At 43.3% G+C, this 24,252-nt stretch overlaps 2 protein-coding genes across 12 annotated transcripts in view; one reads left to right on the forward strand and one right to left on the reverse strand.

Moving 5' to 3' along the window:
* The window catches only part of DIP2A (disco interacting protein 2 homolog A), a 106,092-nt gene extending 87,542 nt beyond the window's left edge, over positions 1-18,550 (forward strand). For 5 of the 9 annotated variants that reach the window (XM_065069390.1, XM_065069391.1, XM_065069389.1 and 2 more), the window contains 17 exons: positions 767-968; positions 1,317-1,426; positions 1,567-1,647; positions 4,157-4,280; positions 5,079-5,200; positions 5,481-5,592; positions 5,814-5,923; positions 6,278-6,408; positions 7,701-7,869; positions 8,681-8,851; positions 10,975-11,004; positions 12,086-12,147; positions 13,465-13,522; positions 13,981-14,055; positions 14,587-14,761; positions 15,575-15,698; positions 16,567-18,550. In XM_065069390.1, coding sequence (XP_064925462.1) covers positions 767-968; positions 1,317-1,426; positions 1,567-1,647; positions 4,157-4,280; positions 5,079-5,200; positions 5,481-5,592; positions 5,814-5,923; positions 6,278-6,408; positions 7,701-7,869; positions 8,681-8,851; positions 10,975-11,004; positions 12,086-12,147; positions 13,465-13,522; positions 13,981-14,055; positions 14,587-14,761; positions 15,575-15,698; positions 16,567-16,819 — 2,109 coding nt within the window. In that variant the 3' untranslated portion in view covers positions 16,820-18,550. Of the gene's footprint in view, positions 1-533; positions 621-766; positions 969-1,316; positions 1,427-1,566; positions 1,648-4,156; positions 4,281-5,078; positions 5,201-5,480; positions 5,593-5,813; positions 5,924-6,277; positions 6,409-7,700; positions 7,870-8,680; positions 8,852-10,974; positions 11,005-12,085; positions 12,148-13,464; positions 13,523-13,980; positions 14,056-14,586; positions 14,762-15,574; positions 15,699-16,566 lie in introns of those variants that run through there. The other 4 variants (XM_065069388.1, XM_065069394.1, XR_010473774.1 and 1 more) reach the window with 3 other exon arrangements.
* Positions 13,629-23,834, reverse strand: S100B (S100 calcium binding protein B). 3 transcript variants are annotated; one of them, XM_065069416.1, is made up of 4 exons: positions 23,649-23,834; positions 22,222-22,374; positions 21,550-21,705; positions 13,629-13,647 (listed from the first exon to the last, which is right to left on the reverse strand). In XM_065069416.1, the coding sequence occupies exons 2-3, from the start codon at positions 22,357-22,359 to the stop codon at positions 21,565-21,567; spliced, it is 279 nt and encodes a 92-aa protein (XP_064925488.1). In that variant the 5' UTR covers positions 22,360-22,374; positions 23,649-23,834; the 3' UTR covers positions 13,629-13,647; positions 21,550-21,564. The 3 variants fall into 3 exon arrangements, with proteins under 3 accessions (XP_064925488.1, XP_005504056.1, XP_064925487.1); XM_005503999.3 differs by lacking the exon at positions 13,629-13,647 and adding an exon at positions 17,721-17,958 and having other exon boundaries at positions 23,649-23,808; XM_065069415.1 differs by lacking the exon at positions 13,629-13,647 and having other exon boundaries at positions 20,765-21,705; positions 23,649-23,808.
* Between the last annotated feature and the right edge of the window lie 418 nt (positions 23,835-24,252).

Raw genomic sequence — 24,252 nt, forward strand, 5'->3', positions numbered from 1 at the left:
AACATCCTTATTTGAGACCTCCAACAGCAACCATTAAAAACTTTGTTTCTTGATTACTTTGTTGTGTTTTTGGGGGGGACCAGGAGGGGGGGGAATTCTGGTAGATTTGAGGGTTGTGGAATTAATTGATCAGTTCTAAGGAAGTAAAAAGCAAGAAAGCAATTATGGAAGAAGACTGAAGGGAAGGCTAGAGAACAGCTACAGGGAAGACGCTTAAGAGTAAGGCAGTTGTGTAATAATGGTTTTTGTCTAATTTCAGCTTTGTAATCTTTTTGGAGGGAATATCTGGTAATAGCAATGCTGTTACTCATGAGAGAAAATGTTTTTTCTCTTTTTAGAAGTGTCATAGCTAAATAGACACTTAAGTTTTAGACAGCAAGATGTTTCCCTCCCTATTTTTGTGGTTTTATGTTCTACTGCGCTTTTGTGATTGTGCCATACATGCTAAATTTGCTGTGGTATAATTTTGGCTTTTTAAAATCTCTGCACTTTTTGCCCACTTTTAAGAGACTTTCCTAATCCCTGATGTGCAGGTGGCATCCCCTTGATAGAGTGCACAAGCAAAGTCCGGGGTCTGCTCCTGCTCCCATTGAAGTCATGGCACAACTCCTATGAGTTCAGTGAGTGCAGAATTGGACCCTTTATTTGCAAATTGTGGTGCAAGTAAAAATTTTACTGTTATTAAAAGACTTGAATTCAAATTCTTGCTCTAGCTCCATTCCAGTTGATAACGTGGAATGTATTTTTTATTTTTCTTTCTATCAAGGCAATCGATAGCATTCACCAAGTGGGCGTCTACTGTCTTGCCTTGGTGCCAGCCAACACTTTGCCAAAGGCTCCGCTCGGAGGAATTCATATTTCAGAAACCAAGCAGCGCTTTTTAGAGGGTGCTCTGCACCCCTGTAATGTCTTGATGTGTCCACACACTTGCGTTACTAACCTGCCTAAGCCCCGACAGAAACAACCCGGTGAGTGAACCAGAGCTTCGTTCTGTCTGTCTGTCTGTCTCTGAGGGTGTGCGTGGAGTTGCTCCTGTACTGATGATCTTGCAGAAGCTGCTAAGTCGCACAATAAAACTGAAGGATGGAGGGACCTCAATTTGCAGAATCAGCAATAGATTGATTTTTAATGTACCATACTCATAACGAACTGATTTTTGGTATACCGTACTATCCTCTTCTCTCTATGTAATATGATCTTTGATTTTAGCTTTTCACCTTTTCAGATCTATATTACATATGGCATTTACAGTAATCTGCAGGCTGAATTATAGATTATTACATGTTCCTTATTTGCATCATTTTTTCAAAATGCAGATGTTGGTCCTGCTTCAATGATAGTAGGAAACCTTGTTGCTGGAAAGAGAATTGCACAAGCCTCAGGGAGAGATGTTACCCAGCTGGAGGATAACGACCAAGCAAGAAAGGTAACCCTGATGTCCCGGGATTGTTAAAATATTTAAATTGGCTTATTCAAAATGAGAGAAGACTAGTCATGGAATCGTGCTGAAACTAAGAATGGTGCATTTTGAGTGAATCTGAGTGTCACTGTTTTTACCTGTTTCAGTTCCTGTACTTAGCAGATGTTCTTCAGTGGCGAGCTCAGACAACTCCAGATCATCCCCTCTTCCTTTTGTTGAATTCCAAGGTGAGATGCGCTTTAGGTCCTACTTGGCAATTGAGATCAGTGAAAGATTGTTTGGGTTCTACGAAAATTCCAGCTAGAAGTCTTTTCCTAAAATGCTTCAGGTTATGTTGATGATGCAGGATGTCATGGTTTTGAAGCAGACAGAAATTGCCAGTTAACAAGCAGCATAATTTTCCCACATTTTATTCCACATCTGCAGTTTCAGTATGCATTCTGCCTAGCTTAAAGCATTGCAGTAATTGCAGTTCCTGCTGCAACACAACTTTTGTCATATCAGTGGAAGCCAGAATTCTGTCTTCCTCCTTGAGTACAAGGGTAACAGGAAGTCAGAGCTGGAGGATTTTTTAATTAGAACATCTAAAGCCTAAGTAGAGAACCCTTGGAACAGTCTTATTTTCCAGGAGCACTGGACACCCTTCAGGAGACACTGGTGCGTTGTACTTGCTCCTAAAAAGGATGGCACGTATAGTCACCACAACATGAACAAGTAAATGCTTCACTTTTGGAGTGCGGGCTCTGTGACTTACAGTCTCTATACACTTATTTTGTTCAGGGGCTGTCTGAACCCTTATGACATAGGACAAGGCATCAATAAATACATCATTTTGGCTCATAGCCACTCTGTCAGTAGTTTTGGAGCATTCATGTACCTGTGCATCCAACACTTCATAAAGGGATGTGAAACAACGTGTGCTTTTGTATGTTCCTCAGTATTTCAGCCTCCCTGGGCTCGAGGAGCACCACTGCTCTGCATGTTTCAGAAAAATCAAATATTCTAGATTCTTTTACTGCTGTTCTGACTATTTTTTATTCCCCTCCTTTCCCTCCAGGAAGCAAAATGGGTCCATTTTTCATTCCCTAAAATGCTTCAGTATTTCAGTGCTTCCCTGAAATGTATTCAGTAGCTACCCTTCGGTGACAGTAACAGCCCAGTGATAAACTGTGTCTGCCTTGTGCTGTACCGTAGATATAGGAGACAGGAAACGTGCCCTCAGGAGGTCCAGCAGCACCCTTGGGAAGTGAAGGATTTGCCTTTTGGTGTCTCATTCAGACAGGCAGAATGGTTTAGGACATGGTTCAAAGTTCTGACTTTTCCCATGAGACTCCGCTTTAGCAGAAGCAGCTGCTTCAATGTGGTTCTTGTTAAAAGCCACAGAATTGATTCATTTTTTCTCTCAGAGAAAAGAGGCTTTGAGGGAAGTTTTCTGCTATGAGGAAGCCCCTTTCTGGGTCGCTTTGTTCAGGCAACTTTTACCCTTCACAAGTAGACTTTGGAAAAAGGAAACACAAAACGTAGGCACGAAGAAATTAACTCTTGTTGAACACTTGCCTTAAATAGCTGCGACTAATGAGCTATAACGCTAAACATTAGTGTCTTCACAGCTTTCCGTGAGAAACCCTTTGGTTTTACACTTTTTCACGTCAATATTTTCTCCCAAGTCCTTGAGCTGCTACTGTTCCTGTATCAACAATACACCATATTTACTGTTCTTATTTTGCATGACTTTAGCTCCCAGGCTTTAACAATAGTTCCGTTAGGAAAACTGAGCAGTGCCAGTGCCATCCAACTAGGCCTGGGATCACAGAGCTGTGCACTTGGGCTGAGGTTTACATGTGGCAGCTCGTCTTGTGCTTGAAACTGAGTACTTGTATAGCAGACACTTGCTGTGATGAACCTTCTCTCTATAGCAGGAGACTTGTTTCAGTCTCTTTCCCTCTGAGGTGGTTATCCTGCCACTTTTTTTGGAATCACACTGTAGTCTTTGAAAACCTGATACATCCCACCCTGACAGGCTGAAGGCCAAGACATCGCTTCCTGGGCTGGATAGCGAAGGATGTTTTACATCTTCACATCAAAAACTGACTAAGCCTTTTGGAATCCCCACGACTTTGCGACTACCTAAGCAATCCCAAGATACGGCAGCTTCCATGCAAAGATTTGCCAGGTGGATAGTTGTGGGAAATAACACTTTCCACAAGACAGATGGTAGATGTGCTGAAGCAGAGGTGACAGTGCACGCCAACCACAGCTCAGGTTGCCTCTGTAACCCTTTGAAAGAATATCTATAGCAAAGACCCCAGCAGAGCACCCTTTGCACTTTTAAGCCTTCTGGTTGCAAAAACATCTAGAGATTTGGGTGTGCATGGTGGGTAAAGCTGCTACAGTGCTTCATGTGCTGCTAAAACAATTGCATTAGTACCACTACTGTCTTTTCTCCCTTGAACTGTGAAATTTCAAATGTTTGTAAGACATCCTTTTGTGTTACCAAATCCATTTAGAAGCTGCTTCACTGTCTGATGTTCAAAATAGTATCTATAAAATTCTCCAGCATTCTAAAAGTTCATGGTACCAGCAGCAGGGTTTTCAAAACACTGAGACAGAGTCTTTAAAGGCGCTTGCTGTATTGTTAAAATAAGGACAATGAAATGTAGCATCTGCAGCATGTTCTTTGTGCAGAACAGTTTGAAACTGAACGAACTTCTGTGATGTTGCCTCTGTTCTGCGCAGGGCACTGTAGCCAGCACGGCGTCGTGCATACAGCTGCACAAGAGAGCAGAGCGAGTGGCCGTCGCTCTGATGGAGAAAGGACGACTGAATGTCGGTGACCACGTGGCCCTGGTTTATCCTCCAGGTAAGGCGACACAAACAGCAAAAGTCGAAGTCAGACATCACAAGAAAACAAACAACTTTTGCCATGGTAGAGCATTCAAACATCCGTTTAATGTAGTGGTATATGGTGGTGACTTAATGTTTCAAGGAAGAGATTTCCTTTTTGTTGTTTTTTGGTTAAGTTTCTTCTCCTAAGTGGCAAACTGCATTTACCGAACATTTTGTGTAACTGCTCTAGATGTCTAGGCAGTTATGCAAGGGTAATTTGATTTAAAACATGTGAATGATTCTTGATTTCCAGCCTCAGAGAATGGAATAAAACTTGATATGTATCCACTGAAAGCTAGATAAGGGATGTCAGTGTATGAACACCCTTTCTTTCCTGAATGGCTCTCCCCAGAAGTGAAATCCAGACCCCAGCCCTGCATTACTTATATAAATTTACAAGTGTACCTCAGGAAAAAAGTATTACCTCATAAAAGTAGGATGAAAATAATATGTTTTTTAAAAGAATCTGAGTTGTCATCTTCACAACCTACAATGCTTTATTTTGTTATTTTATGCTGCCTGTCCATTAAAATATATCCTTACAAATTTAAAGTTCGTAGGGTTTGAATAATTTTCACTAACTCTCAGATGCAAAATACTTTAACCTTCTCGAATTGGGCATGGCTGGGAGCAGCCTGCTGATTTGAAAACACCTTTGTGACAAGTCCTTACATCTTGATAAAATAAATGAGCGTGTATTTTGGTTTGGGTGGAAGAGTTGGGCCTTTCGTTCTGATAAAAATGGCTTTAATTTGACAAATATCCTTTGCAGGAGTAGACTTGATAGCAACTTTCTATGGCTGCTTATATGCTGGCTGTATTCCCATCACTGTTCGCCCGCCTCATCCACAGAATCTTGCTACCACTCTGCCCACTGTCAAAATGATTGTAGAGGTAAGTATAAGACATTCCTCTCCTAGTGCTTTGGGTTGGTATAGGATGGGTGATGCACCCTCATAAATTGCTTTGCCATAGTCAGTGTAAAATAAGCTAGGAAAATAAGTCAGTGAGTCAATAAATACTTTTTCAGAGGTGTGTTCAAAGTGTTCTTTCTGTTGTTGTAATTTATTTTGCTTTGTTTCCAGTGTTTCTCTTCATCTGTTCATCTTGCTGGATGGATATGAAATCACTTAGGCATTCATTCACTGGTTTCATAAATGTTTTTAATTCACAGGTCAGTAAGTCTGCATGTATACTGACCACACAAGCGATAATGAAACTGCTGAAGTCCAAGGAAGCTGCAACAGCTGTAGATATTAAAACGTGGCCCACTATTTTGGATACAGGTACAAAATGTTTGCCCACTAGCCAAGATGTAAATAGTTTGAAGGCTTTTGTTACACCCTAACTGCTTAATTGAATGGGTGTATCTTGCATTGCATCAAAATAGCTGTCCAGAAACCATAAATAGTGTCTAGTGTTAATGCTGTAAAGATGCATTCTTGCCCTGCGCTCTTTTTCCAAAGTAATAATGTAGTACTCTTCTCTTTTTATATATTTTAAATAGATGATATGCCTAAGAAGAAGCTGGCTAGTATTTTCAGACCTACGTCTCCAGATATGTTGGCATACTTGGACTTCAGTGTGTCTACTACTGGTATATTAGCAGGAGTAAAGGTAGGGTAACGAGAGAGATTATTATACTTTATTTCCTTATATATAGACATTATTCTGCATTCATTCCTCCTGCCAGAGGAAAAAAAACACAAAAATGTAAGCGGACCATCTTAGTGTTCAGAAAGCTCATTTTTAAATTTGATTAACATCAAAATTTCTTGATGCACGTTTGGGAATCGCTCAGTCTTCCCAGCTCCACGTGAGGAGTCACTGAGGGGACTAAGTGGAGAGTGTTTGTTGTAAAATTCATGAATGTTTTCGTGTGTGGTTTATCACGGATGTCATTTGATGTTTGATGTCATGAATCACACAATCAGTTTCAAGTCCCTGAGAGCGCCTGCTTTCCTGTTGCAGATGTCACACGCAGCTACAAGTGCCTTGTGTCGCTCCATCAAGCTGCAGTGTGAGCTGTACCCCTCGCGGCAGATCGCCATCTGCCTCGACCCCTACTGTGGCCTAGGATTCGCGCTCTGGTGCTTGTGCAGGTACGTCAGCCTTCTCTAGGATCCCAGGGAACAGGACGAACCCAAATTAACCTTTTTATCGGTATTTCATAAAGCACAGCACTCATTTAAGTGATTTAGTTACTTGAGGAGCTTGGGATTTGCAAGCGGAATTAGATACCAAATCCAAGAAAAAAAGACTTCACTGTCTATTTCACGTTGATTAAATTAATCCTTTCACAGCCTTTAGAGATTAAACCGTATCTTTTTACAAGACCCTTAAGGTGTTGACTGCAAGTTGGGTATGCACTAAGAATGCTGCTAAAGGAAGCAATTAAATGTTTGTTAAAATTAATGAGACTTGAATTGATTCAGTCAGAGAAGTACCATAATGCAGCACATCTTGCAAAGCTGCAAAAATTTTAATCTTTTTTGCTTTTTAAAACGTACCATATACTTTTAACTAATCCAATTATTTTTTAGGTATTTCATTTTAGAAATTGCAGAAACTGTTTTTTTTCTAAACAGATAAAGCTAATTTTACTGTAGTTAACCTGTTCCTTCTCTCTCCAATTTCCCCAACTTGGAGGGAAATGCACTGAAGGAAAGCAGAACATTTGATTTTGGTAACATCTGATGATTTATATCAACATTAAAGTGAGGTAGGGTGAAGGGAAAAGAAACCTCGGTGATTGAAGAATTAAAATCTAAGTGGATTTAAAGTATATATATTTTTAGGGAAGGGACTACATGTTTCATTCTTTCTCTGCAAGAGTTAGTATAAGGTTGCTTTGTTTCATCTGAGTTATAGCTTTGTTTAATGTGAAAGACTGCCAGCTGATGTTAACTGGTATCCAGGTTAAATATTTTACATCAACACTGTTTAAAAGCTGAGATGCCTATGGCAAAGGCTAGAAAATTGCACTGAAAACTTGAATGGTGCAACATAGGTGTTTAAAGACTCGCTTCACTCAAAGCAAAAGACACATTATCCCTAGAGCGACTCACAAAAATAAGCTTAATTACCAAGTGTAGTCTGTAGCCAGAATGATGTCTCACATGTTAATGTTTTTGTGTCACAAGTTCTGTGTATTCAGGGCATTGGGTATTTGCCTTTAGTTGAATACAATTTACTGCAGGACAAATGTCCTCGCCGTAAAGTTTGTGACTTGGCTGAGAGTTAACTGAGAGGTACTTGCTCTCCATGGAAAAGATAAGCTGAAGTTCACATACCACGCTCTCAGTTTTCCTGTATTGACTTCGTTTTGACCTTTATGTAACTTTTGGCTTTTTTATGCTAAAGCTTTTACATTCCATGTCCTTCCTCTCCCTAGTGTATATTCAGGTCATCAGTCTATTCTCGTCCCTCCTCTGGAACTGGAGAGCAACGTGTCTCTGTGGTTGTCCGCTGTCAGTCAGTACAAAGTGCGCGTCACGTTCTGCTCCTACTCGGTGATGGAGATGTGCACCAAAGGGCTCGGGACGCAGACTGACGTGCTCCGGGTGAGTGCACGGAATTTTTCAACATACTGGCTAATGTACTAATACATGTGTCTTTCTGAAAATAGTCCAATTTGGCTTGCAGAAGATGGGCCCTAAGTGTTTCTTTGGAAGTCTTTCATTATGACTTGCTTTTTGGTAAATGTTGATATTGCGGGTTGTTTCAGCTCTCAGATTTCTGGTGGGGAGGGAGAGAAAAATTCTTATGTTTTCAGCTTTACTTACTTGTGCCAAAAAAAAAGCTCCCCAGAACCTGCTTTCAGATCTCCTGACACCAAAAGTATTGCATTGCAAAATGGATGTAATCTTCCTACCCTCAACAAGTACACACTATGGATTTTTGAGGGAAATCTCTTCAACTGAAACTTATTTCTAGAATCATTGACTGCGGGAGAAGAATGGACTCCAACAACTCTATGAGAGTTATAAACTTAAGGTGTTTAATGCAAAGTTTGATCAGGTTATATAGTCTTAAACTGCTGGTTTTGTAGTTACATCATTTATACTTGGATAATTATAGTTAGATTATGCGCTGCTTACATTTCTCTAGCTAATACATGATTGGTTGCTATCTTAGACACCCATCACCTCCCATGTCTCGCCATAAACTACTTGAATTCCTCCTTCTCCTCTTGCTTCATCAGCTTTCTTCCCCATTCTGTGTGATCAAGGACTTTTCAGTGACCCTTCACTTGTGGCCTAGATGAGCTCAATGCAGTCTTGCTCACTGCACGGACGTCCATTTGTTTCCAGAAGCGATCCCACAGTTGACTTCAAACTTAAAATGTGTTGTTTTCTCCACCCACCCTCTCAGATGAAAGGAGTTAACCTGTCCTGCGTGCGGACGTGCATGGTGGTTGCAGAGGAGAGACCAAGGATTACACTGACGCAGTCTTTCTCCAAGTTATTCAAAGACCTGGGCCTCTCTGCTCGTGCGGTGAGCACGACGTTCGGGTGCAGGGTCAACGTAGCCATTTGCTTACAGGTGAGAGATTAAACTGCTTATTCCTTCACGTTAGGGACAGAACCTCTGGGAATTCTATAGGAAATCATGTTCTGCTGTAGGTAATTTTTTTCTAATGAACAAGAGCGCCATTTCTGGCTTGCTTCATCACCAAGTTAAATAAGCCTTGAAGATGTGGATTATGATAAGTTCACTTTTTTGTACTCATTGACCAATTCATTTGCTTTTCTAATACAGAGGATCAGTATTAAGAAACTTGTTTCCTTCCTACTGTGCAGGAGCAATATTAAATTAAAACACAGCTTCCTGTTCATAAGCATGTTAAATATTTCAAGCAGTGGTGTTTGAGCTTTTGTGTGATTCAGATTTTGCCTGTTTGAAAATTATCTTATGTATGTGTCGAATTAAATGGAAGACAGAATTCCTCAAATAAGACTCAGGAAAATTGACAAGGTGGGCAGGTTTTTTTTTTACTTCTAAAGAATACAAAAGAGTATTATCAATATACAAATACACTTGTCTCACCTCATGTGAGAGTTGGGCTTTTTCTTTTCAGTTAAAGGTATAAAATTGGAAGCTTTGATGAGGAGAATTTGCCCATAAAGTACAGAGCCCAGCTTCACAGACTGGAGATAATGACACCTTGTGGTCCAGACCTGCCTTTGACAGTTTAGAATTCAGCTGACGATCATCTTGTCTGTGTCATTTAACCAGATTAAATCTAATTTTTCTTAATGAGATGTTTGTTTTCTAGTTAAGAGAGGGGTAAAAAAAACCAAGTATTCTACAACTAACCTGAAAATCAGGTACTAAGTGTGGTCTGGAAGATGGCAGAACACCTTGAGTATTGGATGATACTGGAGTTAACAGATAAACTACTCAAGTTGCAGATGCAGCAGTGTGTCGCTTTTTATGTGGAGAATTTCAGACGGCACATGCATTAAGTATGAGTGCAGTTGCATTTTTTCTTTCCAATGTTATTGGTATGAATTACACTTAATTAAAAAAAATACTGTTCCATGAAGATCTCTACTGTGCTTCTGCAAGACTTTTTCTTTCTTCTGGATTTTTCTTTTCTGGTGCCCACTATGTGAAGAAAAGCCTTTTTTCCTCTCAGAATATATTTTAATGGTCTCGATTGCCTACAAGAGGGATGAGTTTGGGCCATGAGCTTCTCAAATATGTTGCCATTCATAGTTGTGTTTTCAGTTGCTATAGTTTCTTTCACACATGTTAAAGGAGAAAAGGTTTTTAACAACCCCTAGATAAAGGGTAATAAAGAACTGTGGCCAGAGCAATTTTATGAGTCAGTAGATAAAAAAATAGGATCTAGATGAAATTAAGGTGACTGTACAGAAGGGTTTTTAATTCATTGAAGAGAATATTTCAGATGCTAAATGTGAAAGAATAGCTTTCTGAATTGCCTGTCTAAATAAGAATTTTAAAAGGCAGTTTTGGATATTTGCTGTTTAAATGTTACAAAGGGGGAAAAGAGTTTTTCTACAGAATTTCAAATGGCAATGTGAAAAGTGCTCCAAGAAAACTGAAGTGTAGGGCTGCTAGGAAATTCAGTTTCTCCTTCATTTTATACCTTTTTCACCTCTGCTCTCTGTTTTCGAGCCCTTTTTTTAGTGTTTGGTTTTTTTAACCCCTTTTCCCCATTCTTCCAAAGCAATATATGTATCTGACTTTTTTAAATCATTGATTTTAAATTAATATAGATGAGTAGTCAAAGTGAATGGGTATTTGCTACAAGTTAGCATGCAATTAAATACATAACGTCTTCCAGCCTTACTGGAGTGTTTTACTGGGAAGGTGTTCCAGAATATTTCTGGATACTTAGAGGTGGAGGAGGGATTTCTGAGAAGGCAACAGGCATTTATGGTCTGTGTTAAACCTCTTCTTGTTTATTAACTGGGACTTGCATGCTTCCCAACGAGCCACTTAAAAGTGCCGCGCTCTTAAATAATCTGAAACGGAAATTTTCTGTTCACTCTAAACCAGTATGAGTTTTGTTTTCTGTCTTACCGTGTGTATCTTATGTTTCCAGTGCCTCTCTGTTTGTATTTTCTTTTTTTCCCCTTTCTCTCTGTTTCACACACTTTGATGGCCTCTGTTACTTCTGTCTGTGGTCCCGCTGTCAGCCGAACAGGCTGGGCAAGCTGGCGGAGCAGGTATAGTGCTGCATGTGTGCTCGTCGTGTCCTAACGTCAGTCCGGGTCAGCAGCGTCACTCTGTGACAAACGTGTGTCATTTCAGAGAGTTGTCCTGTCATACAGGTGAAAAGACATTATCCTTCTAAAGAAGATTGGTTTTAGTCACCTGTAGCTGAAGTACAAAACCTCTTTCTCAAACAAGCAGAAAGGGGGTATAGCAATTATTGAAATGGCTGAATGGTATATTCCTAAGGATAAAGATCATACTGTTAATCTGGTGCAGCTGTCAGTGTCACTGAGCCTCAGCTGTGCTACAAAAGTACCAGGGAATGTTGTCATAAAATCATTATTACTGTTCTCCAGAACGACAATCTTGAGGCAAAGTGGCCTCATTTTAAGTATTTCTAAATTGAGAAACTGTGCTGGGGGGGAATAGTCACTAAAACTTTGCCTGTTTTTTTTTTTTAGCTTAAATATGCGTTTCACAGCAGTTTCTAGTTGTCTTGAAATTAAATTCTTCTTGGGGAAAAAAAAGGTCCCATGTTGGGAAGAGGGAAACTCAACAGAGTTGGTCAGAAGGTTTATTATCCTCTGGCGGCAACACAGCTCTGCTGAGGCTGGGCCTGGCAGGAGCCCTGCAAAGATACGGGTTGGTTAGAGTTATGTTGCAGTTAAATGTTGGTGGTTTTTCTTTTGGTTTGGTTTGTTTTTTTCAAAGTTGACAAAACTCTTATAAACCAGAACAGTTGAGAAAGAGATTAGGCACATATAGGTTTATGCTTACGTGTAGTTTTTAGAGGAGATGCTTACCAAAATAAAATTTTAAAACATTAAGTCTTAAATTGAAAATTTTTTAAAACTTAAAGACTTAACTGTATAAATGCATACTACACTTGTGCATTCATTTACTGATTGCATAAACCATCAAAGCTTTATGGAAGTCACTCTAGAAAGGGGGGCTGGTTTACTCTGTTTCTGGTAGATGAGGGCAGTACTTTATAAGTGTCAGTAAAAATGGAGAGGAATTTGCGTGGCTGTGAGAATGAAACCAGCATTTTCTGGCTTCTGTTTAATTTCTTTCTTCCTTCCTTATTCTTAGGGGACAGCAGGACCAGATCCAACAACAGTCTACGTAGACATGAGAGCACTTCGACATGACAGGTAGAGATTGTGTTAAAGCATTAACTATTTCCTGACTGTAGGGGAGGAAGTTCAGCCTCGTTGAGTTGCACTGGTATGTTGAAATATTCTTGGCAGAAGCTAATCCCTCATCACCATTTACAAGAAACCTCACCCTAGAGAATTCTTGAATGACAGCCGTGTGCTGACATTCCATCTTGCATATTATATCCTTGTTCTCTTCTTCTTATGGTGGGCAACTCTCAGAAATTTGGCTCCGTCTCCTCTGTAACAATCGTTTAGGTAGTGAGAAAAATACAGTTAGAGTCCCTCTTAGTCTTCCCAGATCAAATAAATCGATGTCAGGCCTGTACTACAGAATATCAAAACACACACACACATAAACACACGTACCTCACCTGGAAATTTGCTGAGGATACATCATTCTATCAGACTTAATTCTGTAGTCATGATTTTCTCTTGGTTAACTTGGTAACTTGTCTCTTGGTTAACTTAGTTAATGCAAGTGCTGGCAGCACCAGCTTCAGACTGCAAGGTTAGTAGGGTACAAGCATATATGTATTGGTTTCTGTACGTTATGTAGAAACACAGTATCACGGCTTGGTGTGTTTGCTTTGTTTTTCTAATTGATAATGTTAAATTAGGGGCTTATATTAACTGACATCTTTTATGACTGCTCATCTCTGATTTTTGCAAGTTTAAATCTTAGCTATTAGAAGACAAGCTATTCATCGTTTGCACCTGGACAGATCCATGTGAACTACAGACATTTTCTCTTTATTTAATGTATCACTATGACTTGCATGGTGTACATTCCTGCTGAAGACAAGTTCAGCCACAGCCTCAAAGCTGCTGAGTCAGTTCTGGCCTATGGGTATAGGGATGGTGTAATATAACGTAATGTATAGGAGCCTCTCCTACTGGACGCCTTTCCTGCTGCACTCAGTTCTTGTTCCTGCAAATGTGCCATCATCATAAGTTCTGCTGCAGAGTGTCACTTAATTCTGTTCAGGCTGCTTGCTCTTCACTTCTTGTAATTGCAGGAGCTGCAGCCTTAGAGCTCTATTAGAAAAAGTTACTTATCTCTCCAGAGAGCTGAGTTTCTGATTCTTCAAAGAAACATGGTCTATGGGAACACTGATACAGAAGTTTTGAAGGCAGCTAGAAACTCTCAGCTGTCTTACTGCATGATGAATAACTGAGCATAATTGACTGCCATCAAAACGTTCGGTCAGTGCAGCTAAGGATACGATAACACTGATTATACTGGAACGCAGCTATTTAACTGCTATTTAAGTTCATAAATCCTTATACAAATATATTCTTTTATTTACTCAGGGTGCGTTTGGTAGAGAGAGGTTCTCCGCACAGTCTGCCGCTGATGGAGTCTGGAAAGGTGAGAGACTGAGATCAATCCTTCCTCCTTGTGACCCTTACCTGGGTGGTGAGCTGCTTCAGCTGCATCTCGGTACAGAATCCGTGCAAAGAGCTTCACTTGTCACAGTATATCTAGGAGAGCCACTAGAGAGATCATAAAACAAACAGCTAGTTAAAATGGAGCCAGGTGCATGAAGTGAAGCACTAGGATATGTTGCTACAACTGAAGAAATCAGAGACCTTCACATGAAGGCATTTTTCAGATGTGAAACAGGCTTCAACCCTGAAGCTGCAAAATAGCTACTTAGAGTTTAAATGATTAAGCAGCTTGGTGGGAAGAAGTGGTTGGTATCTGCGGTGCAGAGAGGAGTAGAAGGGGAAAAATTGCATAGAATGCTTACTTTTGTGGCTCTGCGTTATTAACTTTTCTTTTGATGAATTCAAGTTCTCTTAACTTCTGTTTGCTTCTTATTCAAGATTCTTCCAGGGGTAAAGGTCATAATAGCACACACTGAAACCAAGGGACCTCTGGGAGACTCGCATTTAGGAGAGGTAAAGCTTTGATGCTGTTGCACTTTATCATCAGTGATTTAATATATAAATAAATCATGTTAGACAAATGCCTGTCCCTTAGTGGAACAAACACATAATGTGGGAAGTGAATGAACTCTGCAGAGAGCTGGAGCTGTTTACGTACTTGTATGTGTGTCTGCGTGGTTTCCCCCCTCTGACCAACTACTGCATGCCAGTACCAGGGGATTACAAGTTGATTAGTCTCTGTCTGACTGGCATCTACAAGAGGCAGTGAAGATTTCTTGTGCTCCCATCAGTGGACAGTAGTAATGAGGTAATTTGCTGTTTGGTTTAATCTTTGTTTTATATACATCTGGGTTTGTATATATGAAGATGCTCAACTAATAGAAGATTGCAGGTTAACAGGCATTTTAGGAGCAACAAAATTGTCAGTAGAACAGATCTTTTAAATCAATAAATGATGCTGCCTGGGTCTGGCAAAATAACCTGTGATTATATGGGAATGATTCCCTTTCATTGTTGTTTTTGTTTTTTTTCTTTATCCCCTAGATATGGGTGAGTAGTCCGCACAATGCTACTGGTTACTACACAGTGTATGGAGAAGAAGCACTGCACGCTGATCACTTTACTGCTCGCTTGAGTTTTGGAGACACTCAGACCATATGGGCTCGGACCGGGTACCTCGGCTTTCTGCGCAGAACAGAACTCACTGATGCTAGTGGAGGTGAGAGAAAACAAATGGACCTACAGAAGCGTGAGTTTGAAATGCCTTGGGCTAGCGAAAAGTACGCTGTCCTGTGAGTTATCCTGACTTTAACTGTTAGAGAAAAGTGCTGAATGTAACCCGAATTGTTACTCTGTGCATATTCATTCATTATAATGATACTGGGTAATTGTGCAAAATCAGAAATTCATAACGATAATGCCCTTTTGACAGATGTAGAAATCATTTTAATCTTCCTTTACTTCCACTTCGACAAAATAATATGAGCCTATTTGTTAGAAGCACTAACTTAGTTAACCTAGCGAAGCTAAGGCTGAAGAAGGGATAGAGTTGTTCTCGCTGAATTAACTGTGGGGAACTTAAGAAGCTGAGAAGAATATTGCTGGCTTGAGGACAAGTAGGTATAAGCTCATTTTAAAAAGGAGGTAAAGAAAAAGTTAAATTTGGAAATTGGAAAAGTGTTCATATCGATCAGAGAGATCCTCTTGTAAGAATGTGGGACAAAAAGATGCTTTCACAATGGTTTTTGATTTGGTTTATGAACTGAGATTACATTATGTGAGAGAAGGGGCAGAACTGGATGACCCAGAAATTGTTTTTAGTCTGGTTTCATTTGCTTTCAATCAATAGGCAGAAGTGCTACATGACCCCTTTATTCTCTTTTCTCCAAATGGTAGGGCTTGGTGTGTATTATGGATGACTCATCCTAGGAAGCACCAGGAACATCCTAGAATGTCAGGGATAAGCACGTACGAATGACCACGTTTGTTCTGTAGACCTGACAATGTTTTAAATGTCTGTGCTGTGTTGCAGAGCGGCACGACGCCCTGTACGTGGTAGGTTCTTTGGATGAAACACTGGAGCTCCGAGGAATGAGGTACCATCCCATCGATATAGAGACCTCTGTAATAAGAGCACATAAGAGCATTGCAGAATGGTAAGAGCCTCAGCATTACTTTTCTGTATCCTTTTGTTTCATCTAAAGCAGCAGAAGTCAAACTCTGTGGAACAGCATGCTAGACTGAGAGCTTGCTGTGAGAGTGAACTCACCAAAACTTTGCTTAGAAACTACTGCGGTGAGAGTAACTGAAATATAACACCTATCTTTCCCTTGCTTCCATTGCTCAAAATAAAAAAGCAACCCACACCTTTGTCACAATTTGATCTTCATAGTCTGAAAGACTGGGGCGGACAGGGCGTGAACAGGACTTGCACACTGGGTTGTTGACTTCCCTGGCAGCATCAGAATGTACACGCTTGGATGTGGTAAACACATCTCAAAGATTTCTTGAATGACATCTTCCAACACGTACGATTCTCATTTGGTGCTGATGGATGATGTGTGCCATGTGGCTGCAGGTCCTCTTCAGTCTCAAAGCAGTAGTGTTGATGTGTAAGCTTTGGGAGGTCTTGTCTTTCCTTCAGCAATCTCTGAAGATTTACACAAGTACATTAGTACCAAGTACACACACACTGAATGTGAAATCTTAATGGTTCCCATTTTAGTACATAAGTATGAAGGACTTTTAAATACATTATTTTGTACGTGTAAGAGAGAAAAAGACCTTTTATATTTTGTACATGTACAATTAAAATTAAGTGGCAGAGAATATTCCAAGAAGTTACAGCTTCAATACCTCTTGATTTACAAATTTTTTTCACATTACTGTTATATCACTTGTTCTTATTTATTGTATTGTTCAAGTTCTTACAAAATTTATGTCCAGTGAGCCTCTCTTTGATAACTGCCTTCCTTTGACTATGTATTTTTTTTCTCACCACTAATATTTGTATCATGCCAACAGTGCTGTGTTTACATGGACCAACTTGCTGGTGGTGGTTGTGGAGTTGGAAGGCTCAGAACAAGAAGCGTTGGACCTGGTCGCGCTGGTAACAAACGTGGTTCTGGAAGAGCATTATCTCATAGTAGGCGTTGTTGTCATTGTGGACCCCGGTGTTATTCCTATCAATTCCCGTGGTGAGAAACAACGGATGCACTTGAGAGACGGGTTTTTGGCTGACCAGTTGGATCCTATTTATGTTGCCTACAACATGTGAAAACTGAAAATCACATCAAGGCTAAAGCACCAAAATCAAGGGACTTTCCAAATAATAACATTGGAATCCGTTTTTTAAAAAGCTGTTGAAGACCTTAGGAAAATGGAGATACTAATTCTTCACAGACCTTCATCTCTCCGATTGCATTTGCTTTCATAAATCCATTGTAACAGTTTAGCTGTCTTAGGATGAAGAGTTTACTAGAATTCCTGAAGGAAGCTTCTTAGAACTCTCATGGACCAATGTTTTTCTACAATAACTATGAATGTCAGTACTTGATGCACTGCGTAAAAGGACATAAAGCGGGGTGGGGAGAGGACACCAGCTGTGAGGAGGACTCCTGGAAAGTCGTGAGTAACCATTTGGAGTTCACTCTCCATGTGATTGTTTGCAATATGTTGGCAGTATCTGGGTTGGGACATACTTTCAAGATTGCACACATCTCTACCATACTCTCTACTGTACTGAAAAAGAATTTTGCACATACTTGAGATTTTAAAATGCAGCCTTTTTATTTTAAATCACTGACTCATCCCTATTCAGAAGAAACAAAATTCGTTCCAATCCCAGAGTCAATATAACAACAATTATGCTGCTGTTCAGCTTTTTTGTACCGAGCGAAAACAAATACTGCAACTGTAACAAGGTTACTTATTGTGCCATGCTGGACTCTGTAATGCTATAAACTTTATAATAAAATATAAGTTAATATCCAGTTTTAACTACTTGATGCAGGAGCCTTCACTGCTCTTGCTGTTGTAACTTCATGTTAAAGTTGCTTGTTTTCATAGCTTTAGCTGTTAATTACTGCCCTCCGTAACGCCAAGTATTTGAAAATTCATTCCAAAGCCAATAGTCTCTGAATGGTTTGTAGAAATGTTTACAAAGCATGGTCTTACAATATGTTTTCCCTGAATATCCTGTGCTAAAACTTACGATAGTGATTTGATTTTTAATTTCCCACCATGGCGAAGATGTTCAGTGTTAGTTAGCTTGATCTGCTGTGGTACAAACTTTCGTTTCTTTTAGAGTTGTATTTAGACAGACTTTTTTGTTCAAGCTGAAATATCCAGTCGGTTGAGTCACACGCGACTAATGAAGGTTTTGAAGTTTCTGCCTGATCTAATTCTGCAGTGAACCTAATAGAGAAAGAGAATGTGAAGTTACAGAAATACTTCCTGTATTTGAAGGTAAGCACGAGACTAGCAAATAATTATTTTTATAGAGTTGTTAAAGACTTTGAGATACATGCAAATTTTTTAATAATGAGTGAGTTTGGCAAAAGAGTCAGGTTTTTCTGCAAGGCGATTCTGCCTGGGTCAGTGCCTAAGAAAGATGGGTGTCAGTCTCCTGATACATCAGATTGACTCTTGGTCAAATAAAGTGTAAAATCTTCAACAAAAAGCTTTCATGTATAGTCGTTCTTTGCCCTGATGGTGTTTGCCTGTGGTGTATCATACAGCTGCATACTCTGACTGTAATTATGTACAGAACTTGTGTAACTTATTAAGTACAGCAACCTCCAGCAGTGGACTGTGGGACGCTCCTCGTAACAAAACAGCTGGCAAAAGGAAAGAACTACCTAACCCCAGTTTTCATGTTGTAGTTTTTTAGCAAATAAAGCATTGTAAGATTTTTGTATTGGGATATTGATGACAGTGAGACGAGTTGCCTTGTAAAGTAAATCTAAAACAAAAAGCACATTAAACATTTCAAAACAGCTCTTGAAAATCTGACTCGCTGAATGTCGAAACGTAGGCTGTTAGATCAGAGATTTAGCTTGTCTGCAGTACAGAGTTTTTTGCCTGTGGTTCGGACAGTTTAATGCCTAAAGACTTCTGAAAAATTTCATTGCAGTTGCGTTACAGCTAAAGCAATTGCACGTCCTCAAAGCCTGGATGTTCCTGAATTGCCTGTTTTCATTACTCAAAGTGAAATGTTCTCTGGGCTCTGGCTTTCCTCCCTCACCCAGCCTGCAGTGGGTCCTCCCCACATGCACCTGGGGGGGGTTCAACATCCCTCACCTCTGCATGGTGCTGCTTATTTCACACAGCAAAGCCTGTGGTGCCTGCCGGCTCAGCTCAAGGGGGAAAAGGCGGGCAGAGTGGGCTGTGCCACCCCTCACAGAGCGGAAAGGGGTGGCCGCAACATCAGGTACACACCGGCTCAGTTCAAGTTCAGTTACACAGCCTCTCAGTTCCAGAAGGACAGGGAACTGCTGGTGAGAGTCCAGTGCAGGGCAACAAAGATGCTGAAGGGAGTGGAGCATCTCCCGTGTGAGGAAAGGCTGAGGGAGCTGGGGCTCTGGAGCTGGAGAAGGGGAGACTGAGGGGTGACCTCATTAATGTTTACAGATATATAAAGGGTGAGTGTCAGGAGGATGGAGCCAGGCTCTTCTCGGTGACAGCCAGTGATAGGACAAGGGGTGATGGGTTCAAACTGGAACACAAGAGGTTCCACTTAAATTTGAGAAGAAACTTCTTCTCAGTGAGGGTGCCAGAGCCTGGCCCAGGCTGCCCAGGGGGGTTGTGGAGTCTCCTTCTGTGCAGACATTCCAACCCGCCTGGACACCTTCCTGTGTAACCTCATCTGGGTGTTCCTGCTCTGACGAGCGGATTGCACTGGATGAGCTTTTGAGGTCACTTCCAATCCCTGACATTCTGTGATTCTGTGACAGGAGGCACTAGCTCTGCTGAACCTTTTCCTGTGCCAGGTAGAGCCTCTGTGAATTCCCAGCAGTGGTGTTGCTAAGTTAGGATCAGCCTTTCTGCCAGAAACATGCACAATCACATTGTGTCACTCCCTGCTCTTGCTCCCGTTGCTCGCCAAGGGACAGGACGGCCTTCTTCATGTGTCACCAGCTCTGTGGGTATTCGAGCCGCATGTTACACCTGCAGCTCTTTGCTGCTGCGATGCTGTACAGAGCTGCTGGAAAGACTCGGTCTTGGGGATGGATTCCTTGTCCGTGTGAGTACTGCTGGTCAGTGAGGCACAGGGCACGTGGAGACCTGCCACACAGCCTCACCTGCAGCCCCGTGTGCTGCAGCATCAGACACCTCTGCTGAACTCTGTTCCACTCGAGAGAGAATTTTGTGAGAATCCTGTCTACCCTGCCCAACCTGGGGATGCTCTGGGACAGACAGTGTCCCCATTCATTGTCCTCACACGCTGCCTCGGGTCTGTAAAAGTGTTGGAAACAGTTGAACTAAGCAAGAACTGATGAGGATGTTAAAAATGTGGTGGAAGTAACTTGAATGCAAAAGTTGTTCTCAACAAATGAGCACTACCCTGGGATGGCAAAACTGCTTTTGTAGTTCTGGATGGCATACAAGTTGTTGTCTTCTATGCATGTCTCTGCCTGAGTGTCCTGTTTCACAACTCAGGGGATGCAGGTGAGAATAGCAAGTCTGAAGACATCATTTTGCACGTGAAATCATTAAGAAATGTGGAATGAGGTAAAAACAACAACATGTTGGGCATCTTTGTCATGAATTTGTCACTATAGATGTTGCTAGCCCTGAATGCCTCACTCACAGGTACTGCTGAGCTGGATGGCAAGTGCAGACTGAAACAGACAGGAGCACAAGCTTCAGGGAAGTTGTCCTGGGTTTCATTTTGGCTTTGCAAACGCTCACCAGCGCAAGCCCCTGCAAGACCCTGGCAGCAGCAGCCACATCCTGCACAGCAGCAGCCGTCCCACAGCGGTGCATTGCACTTCTTTGGCCTCGCAGGTACCTCTCCCAGTTTGGACAACCAGGCAGAGCGTGGTGGTGGCAACAGCCTTGAGCTGTTTGGGCATCAACCCTTCATCTCCACCCTGGCATCACTGTAGCTGGCCAACGAGAAACGCCGGGGCATGAGCCATAGCTGCATCCTCCAGCCTTCCCCCAACAGTGCAGGGCAGCTGCACACAGCACAGGACAAAAGGACACATTTTTCACCAGAGACCAATTATGGCCTAGAGACCAAAACAACATTTTATTCTCACCGTTTCCACACACTCTGGAGGCTGTGCCTGGTCTGTGTTAACGCACTGTGATCACACCGGGTGGATCCCCCCTTCCCTTGTGCTGAGCCTGGAGACCTTGCCCAGGCACATCCTCGGCCCAGAAGCTGTCCCCAGCCCAAGAGACTCATACACTGTTGCTTCCAGTTCTACAGGCTGCTAAAAGCAGGAGGATTCATCAACAAGAGAAAAGCCTGGGCTGTTAGATGGTTATGCTTTGCCTTTCAAGCCTAGGGTGTCTCAATTTGCCAAGAAATGCATGAGCTCTGCTGAGCCCCTGTGATGGGACAGAGACTGTGCCACCTGGGTTAGTACCATGCACAGGGCGGTCAGAGCTCATGGGGATCAACGGGAGACTTTCCATTCAGCCCAGTGGGCTCAGAACCAGGCTCCTGTAACCAGCCCCTCTGCATCACCTCCTTCAGCCTTTGACCTTCCCTTTTCCCTTTGCAAGCAAGCGTTGATCACAGCGTCTGCCTGCCTCCAGCGCCGTGCACATCCCTTGCACAGAGCAGCAGGGAAGGAGCGTGAGACAAGGCGTTTGACACCACATCAGCTTTTCTGAGCCGTGCAGGTGTTTCTTGTTCACAAAGCTGCAGAACTTAATAAGCTGCTTAAAATCTAGCACAAGTTTAACTCCAAGGAGCCCCTAATCGCACCCAGTCTTTTTCCCGGAGGAGCAACGCTGCTCTGCATCTCTCCAGCATGAGCAGGAGGTGCTCACCTGCTTCCCAGCAGCTCACTCATGCTCAAAGAACTCATGGCAAGCAGCGGTGACCATGGCAATGAAGGCTACAAATTCCTGGAAGTCACACTCTGCGTCTCCATCGCTGTCCAGCGCCTCCATGACTTTGTCCACAGTCTCCTGGTCTTTGATCTCCTGAAGGAATAGAAACAGGCAGCCAAAGCCGGGGGGGTCAGAGCGAGGCCCAGGCTGCAACATGTCCTCACGTCTTGGGTGTCCTCGCTGCCAAACCTCTGCTCACACACAGTGAAAATAGCTCGTGGCTGTTTGCCATCTGTGTTGGGACACCACCTGTGCCTGCAGCAGCATCCACACAACAGTGGTCCTCCTGAAGCGGGATCCACAGCCACAGCTGCGTGCAGGGAAGGGAGATCTTGAGCCCCTTGGGGTGAGGCTGTCACACCTTCCCAGGGAAGGACATTTGCCCAGTATCCAACCCCAAACCCAGCTTCCAACACAGGCTGTTGCCTTTGTCCTTCCACCTGGTGCTCCTGCAGAGCTGGAGCAAAGTGTTTAAGCCACTGCTGCATGGATAAATCCCTTCACCTGCACTTGGTTCCCGTGGGGAATGATGGAGTTAGCAGAGCCCAACATCTGCTCGACACAGCTCCTTGAGCCCAGCCAGGCATGCTGCACGGGGACAATACTTACGCCAAGAAAATGGGTCAACTCATTGTTAATGAGTTCCTTCAGTTCTGATTTCTTCAGCTTGTGCTTGTCCCCCTCCTTCCCTGAGTACTGGTGAAAGGCATCAATGATGGCGATCATGGCCTTCTCCAGCTCAGACATGGTCACAGCGTGGCCCTGAGTTCAGAGGGAGTGATGGGTGCATTAGCCTGTGCAAGCTCCAGTGATGCCTTTTGCTTTGCAAGTGCAACCGCCCTGGGGCTCCCCCCATGCATCAGGAATATTAGACCCTGCACAGAAAACATGCTGCTGAAAAGCACCGCGAGCAGCTCTCGCTTCAGGGAGGAAGCTCCTGAGAGACCTTGGCTCTGCCTGCAGGAGCTCTCAAGGAGAGGAGAGCAACAATGTGGGGAGTGCCCAGTACAGGACTGGCGCGTACCAGAAGCCGACACATCCCCTGGGACTGGCATGTGAGTTTGGCACCTTGGGTCTCTCTGTGGGCAGAGCGTAGGAGAGGAAAAGAGAAGAGAGGCTGCAAAGCCCTGGTGGCTTCCCACAAGGTGTTCCTGTGTTTTCTGCATGCGTAGAGCTGGACAGCAGGTGATATGTTGTGACTTCACCTCTTTGGCTCCCACTGCTTAACCCATGGCTCTGTTCTCCTTGCTTGGGAGAGAGGCTGGAGGGGGATTCATTTCTGCACACGGAGCTTCAGAAAGGTTTTGCTGTGCCCTCAGTCATAGGCACTCTCGCCTCTGCCGTTCTTGCCTGCAGGCCTGTCTCCACCCAGACAGGAACCAGTTTTGATGTGTGCCAGCAGGGCAAAATCAGCACATCTTACCCTCCCTCCTCCCGCGCTTGGTCTGGAGACCATCTAGGGCGTGTTAATAATCGGGATTGCAGCATTTGCTGCAGATTTCACAAACAAACAAACCAAAGAGGCTCTGACCAAGAAGGGGGAGATGCAAAACCACCTTCCCAAAAGCTGTTGAATGCAGTGATGCTGGGGGGAACAAAAAAAAGCCTTATTATGTGGCACTTGGTTAATTCATACCCCACAGATAAACATCTCCTGCCCTGCAGCCTGACTCCTGTTTCACCACCACAAAGGCCGGTGTTGAAGGCACTGAATCGCATCCTACAGCCTCTCAAGTTGACACCTTCCTCCATGCAGCAGTCGGTGTCAGAACTGCAAAACTGGTTCCAGTCAGGTAGGAAATATTCCTGAAGTATTTCATGCATGCATCCTAATAGCCGTTCGCACGCCTGTGCTCTGCCTGCACCAGGCTGAGCTGGCTGCCGGCGCCGCTGCCGGCTTCCCCCTCGCAAGGCTGCGGGACGTTTCGCTCCCCGCTGGCCTGTGCTGTTGTGGCAGAGCTCGGAGCTGCCACAGTGCCCCCATGCCAGCTCTCCCGCAACCAAGCGCCTGCCCCAGCATCCCTGGCCCCTCTCACCTTCCTGCTGGCAGCGGGGCTGCGGCACAGCAATGCGATGTGGCTGCGGCACAGCAATGCGATGTGGCCAGGCGCTCCAGGGTCTCTCTGGCTTCTTATTCCCGGGGGCGGAGAGCCCCAGGCCGTGCTGCAGTGCTCACCCTGCCAATGGCAGCCGGAGGCGGGGGTGTCTGGAGCCGGGCACGGGGCCCGCGCTGCGCAGCCAACACACAGGGATGCATTGACTCCCTGCCAGCCCACGGCCGTGGGAGCCATTGAGGAGAAAGCATCATTGTGCGAAAAAAATAACTGGGCAGTCAGCAGGAGAGCCGGCCTGGCGGCATCGCTTGTGCTGCCGCTCTCGTCCACAGTAAAGGCAATTAATTGTGAGTTGTGACTGGACAGGCGCAGTCAGGGCTGGGCTGGGGGCCCCAACATCTGCCCCGGCACCCCACAGCCAGAGCCAGGTGCGTGGGAGTGGTGGAGGCCCCGTCCCTGTGGGCTCTGACCCAGGGCTGCAGCACCCTCTGGGGCAGAGGTGTTGAGACTGTATCTGGAATATTGTGTCCAGTTGTGGCCCCTCAGTTCCAGAAGGACAGGGAACTGCTGGAGAGAGTCCAGCGCA

The sequence above is a fragment of the Columba livia genome, chromosome 7 (assembly GCF_036013475.1).
Source record: "Columba livia isolate bColLiv1 breed racing homer chromosome 7, bColLiv1.pat.W.v2, whole genome shotgun sequence".
Lineage (NCBI taxonomy): Eukaryota > Metazoa > Chordata > Aves > Columbiformes > Columbidae > Columba > Columba livia.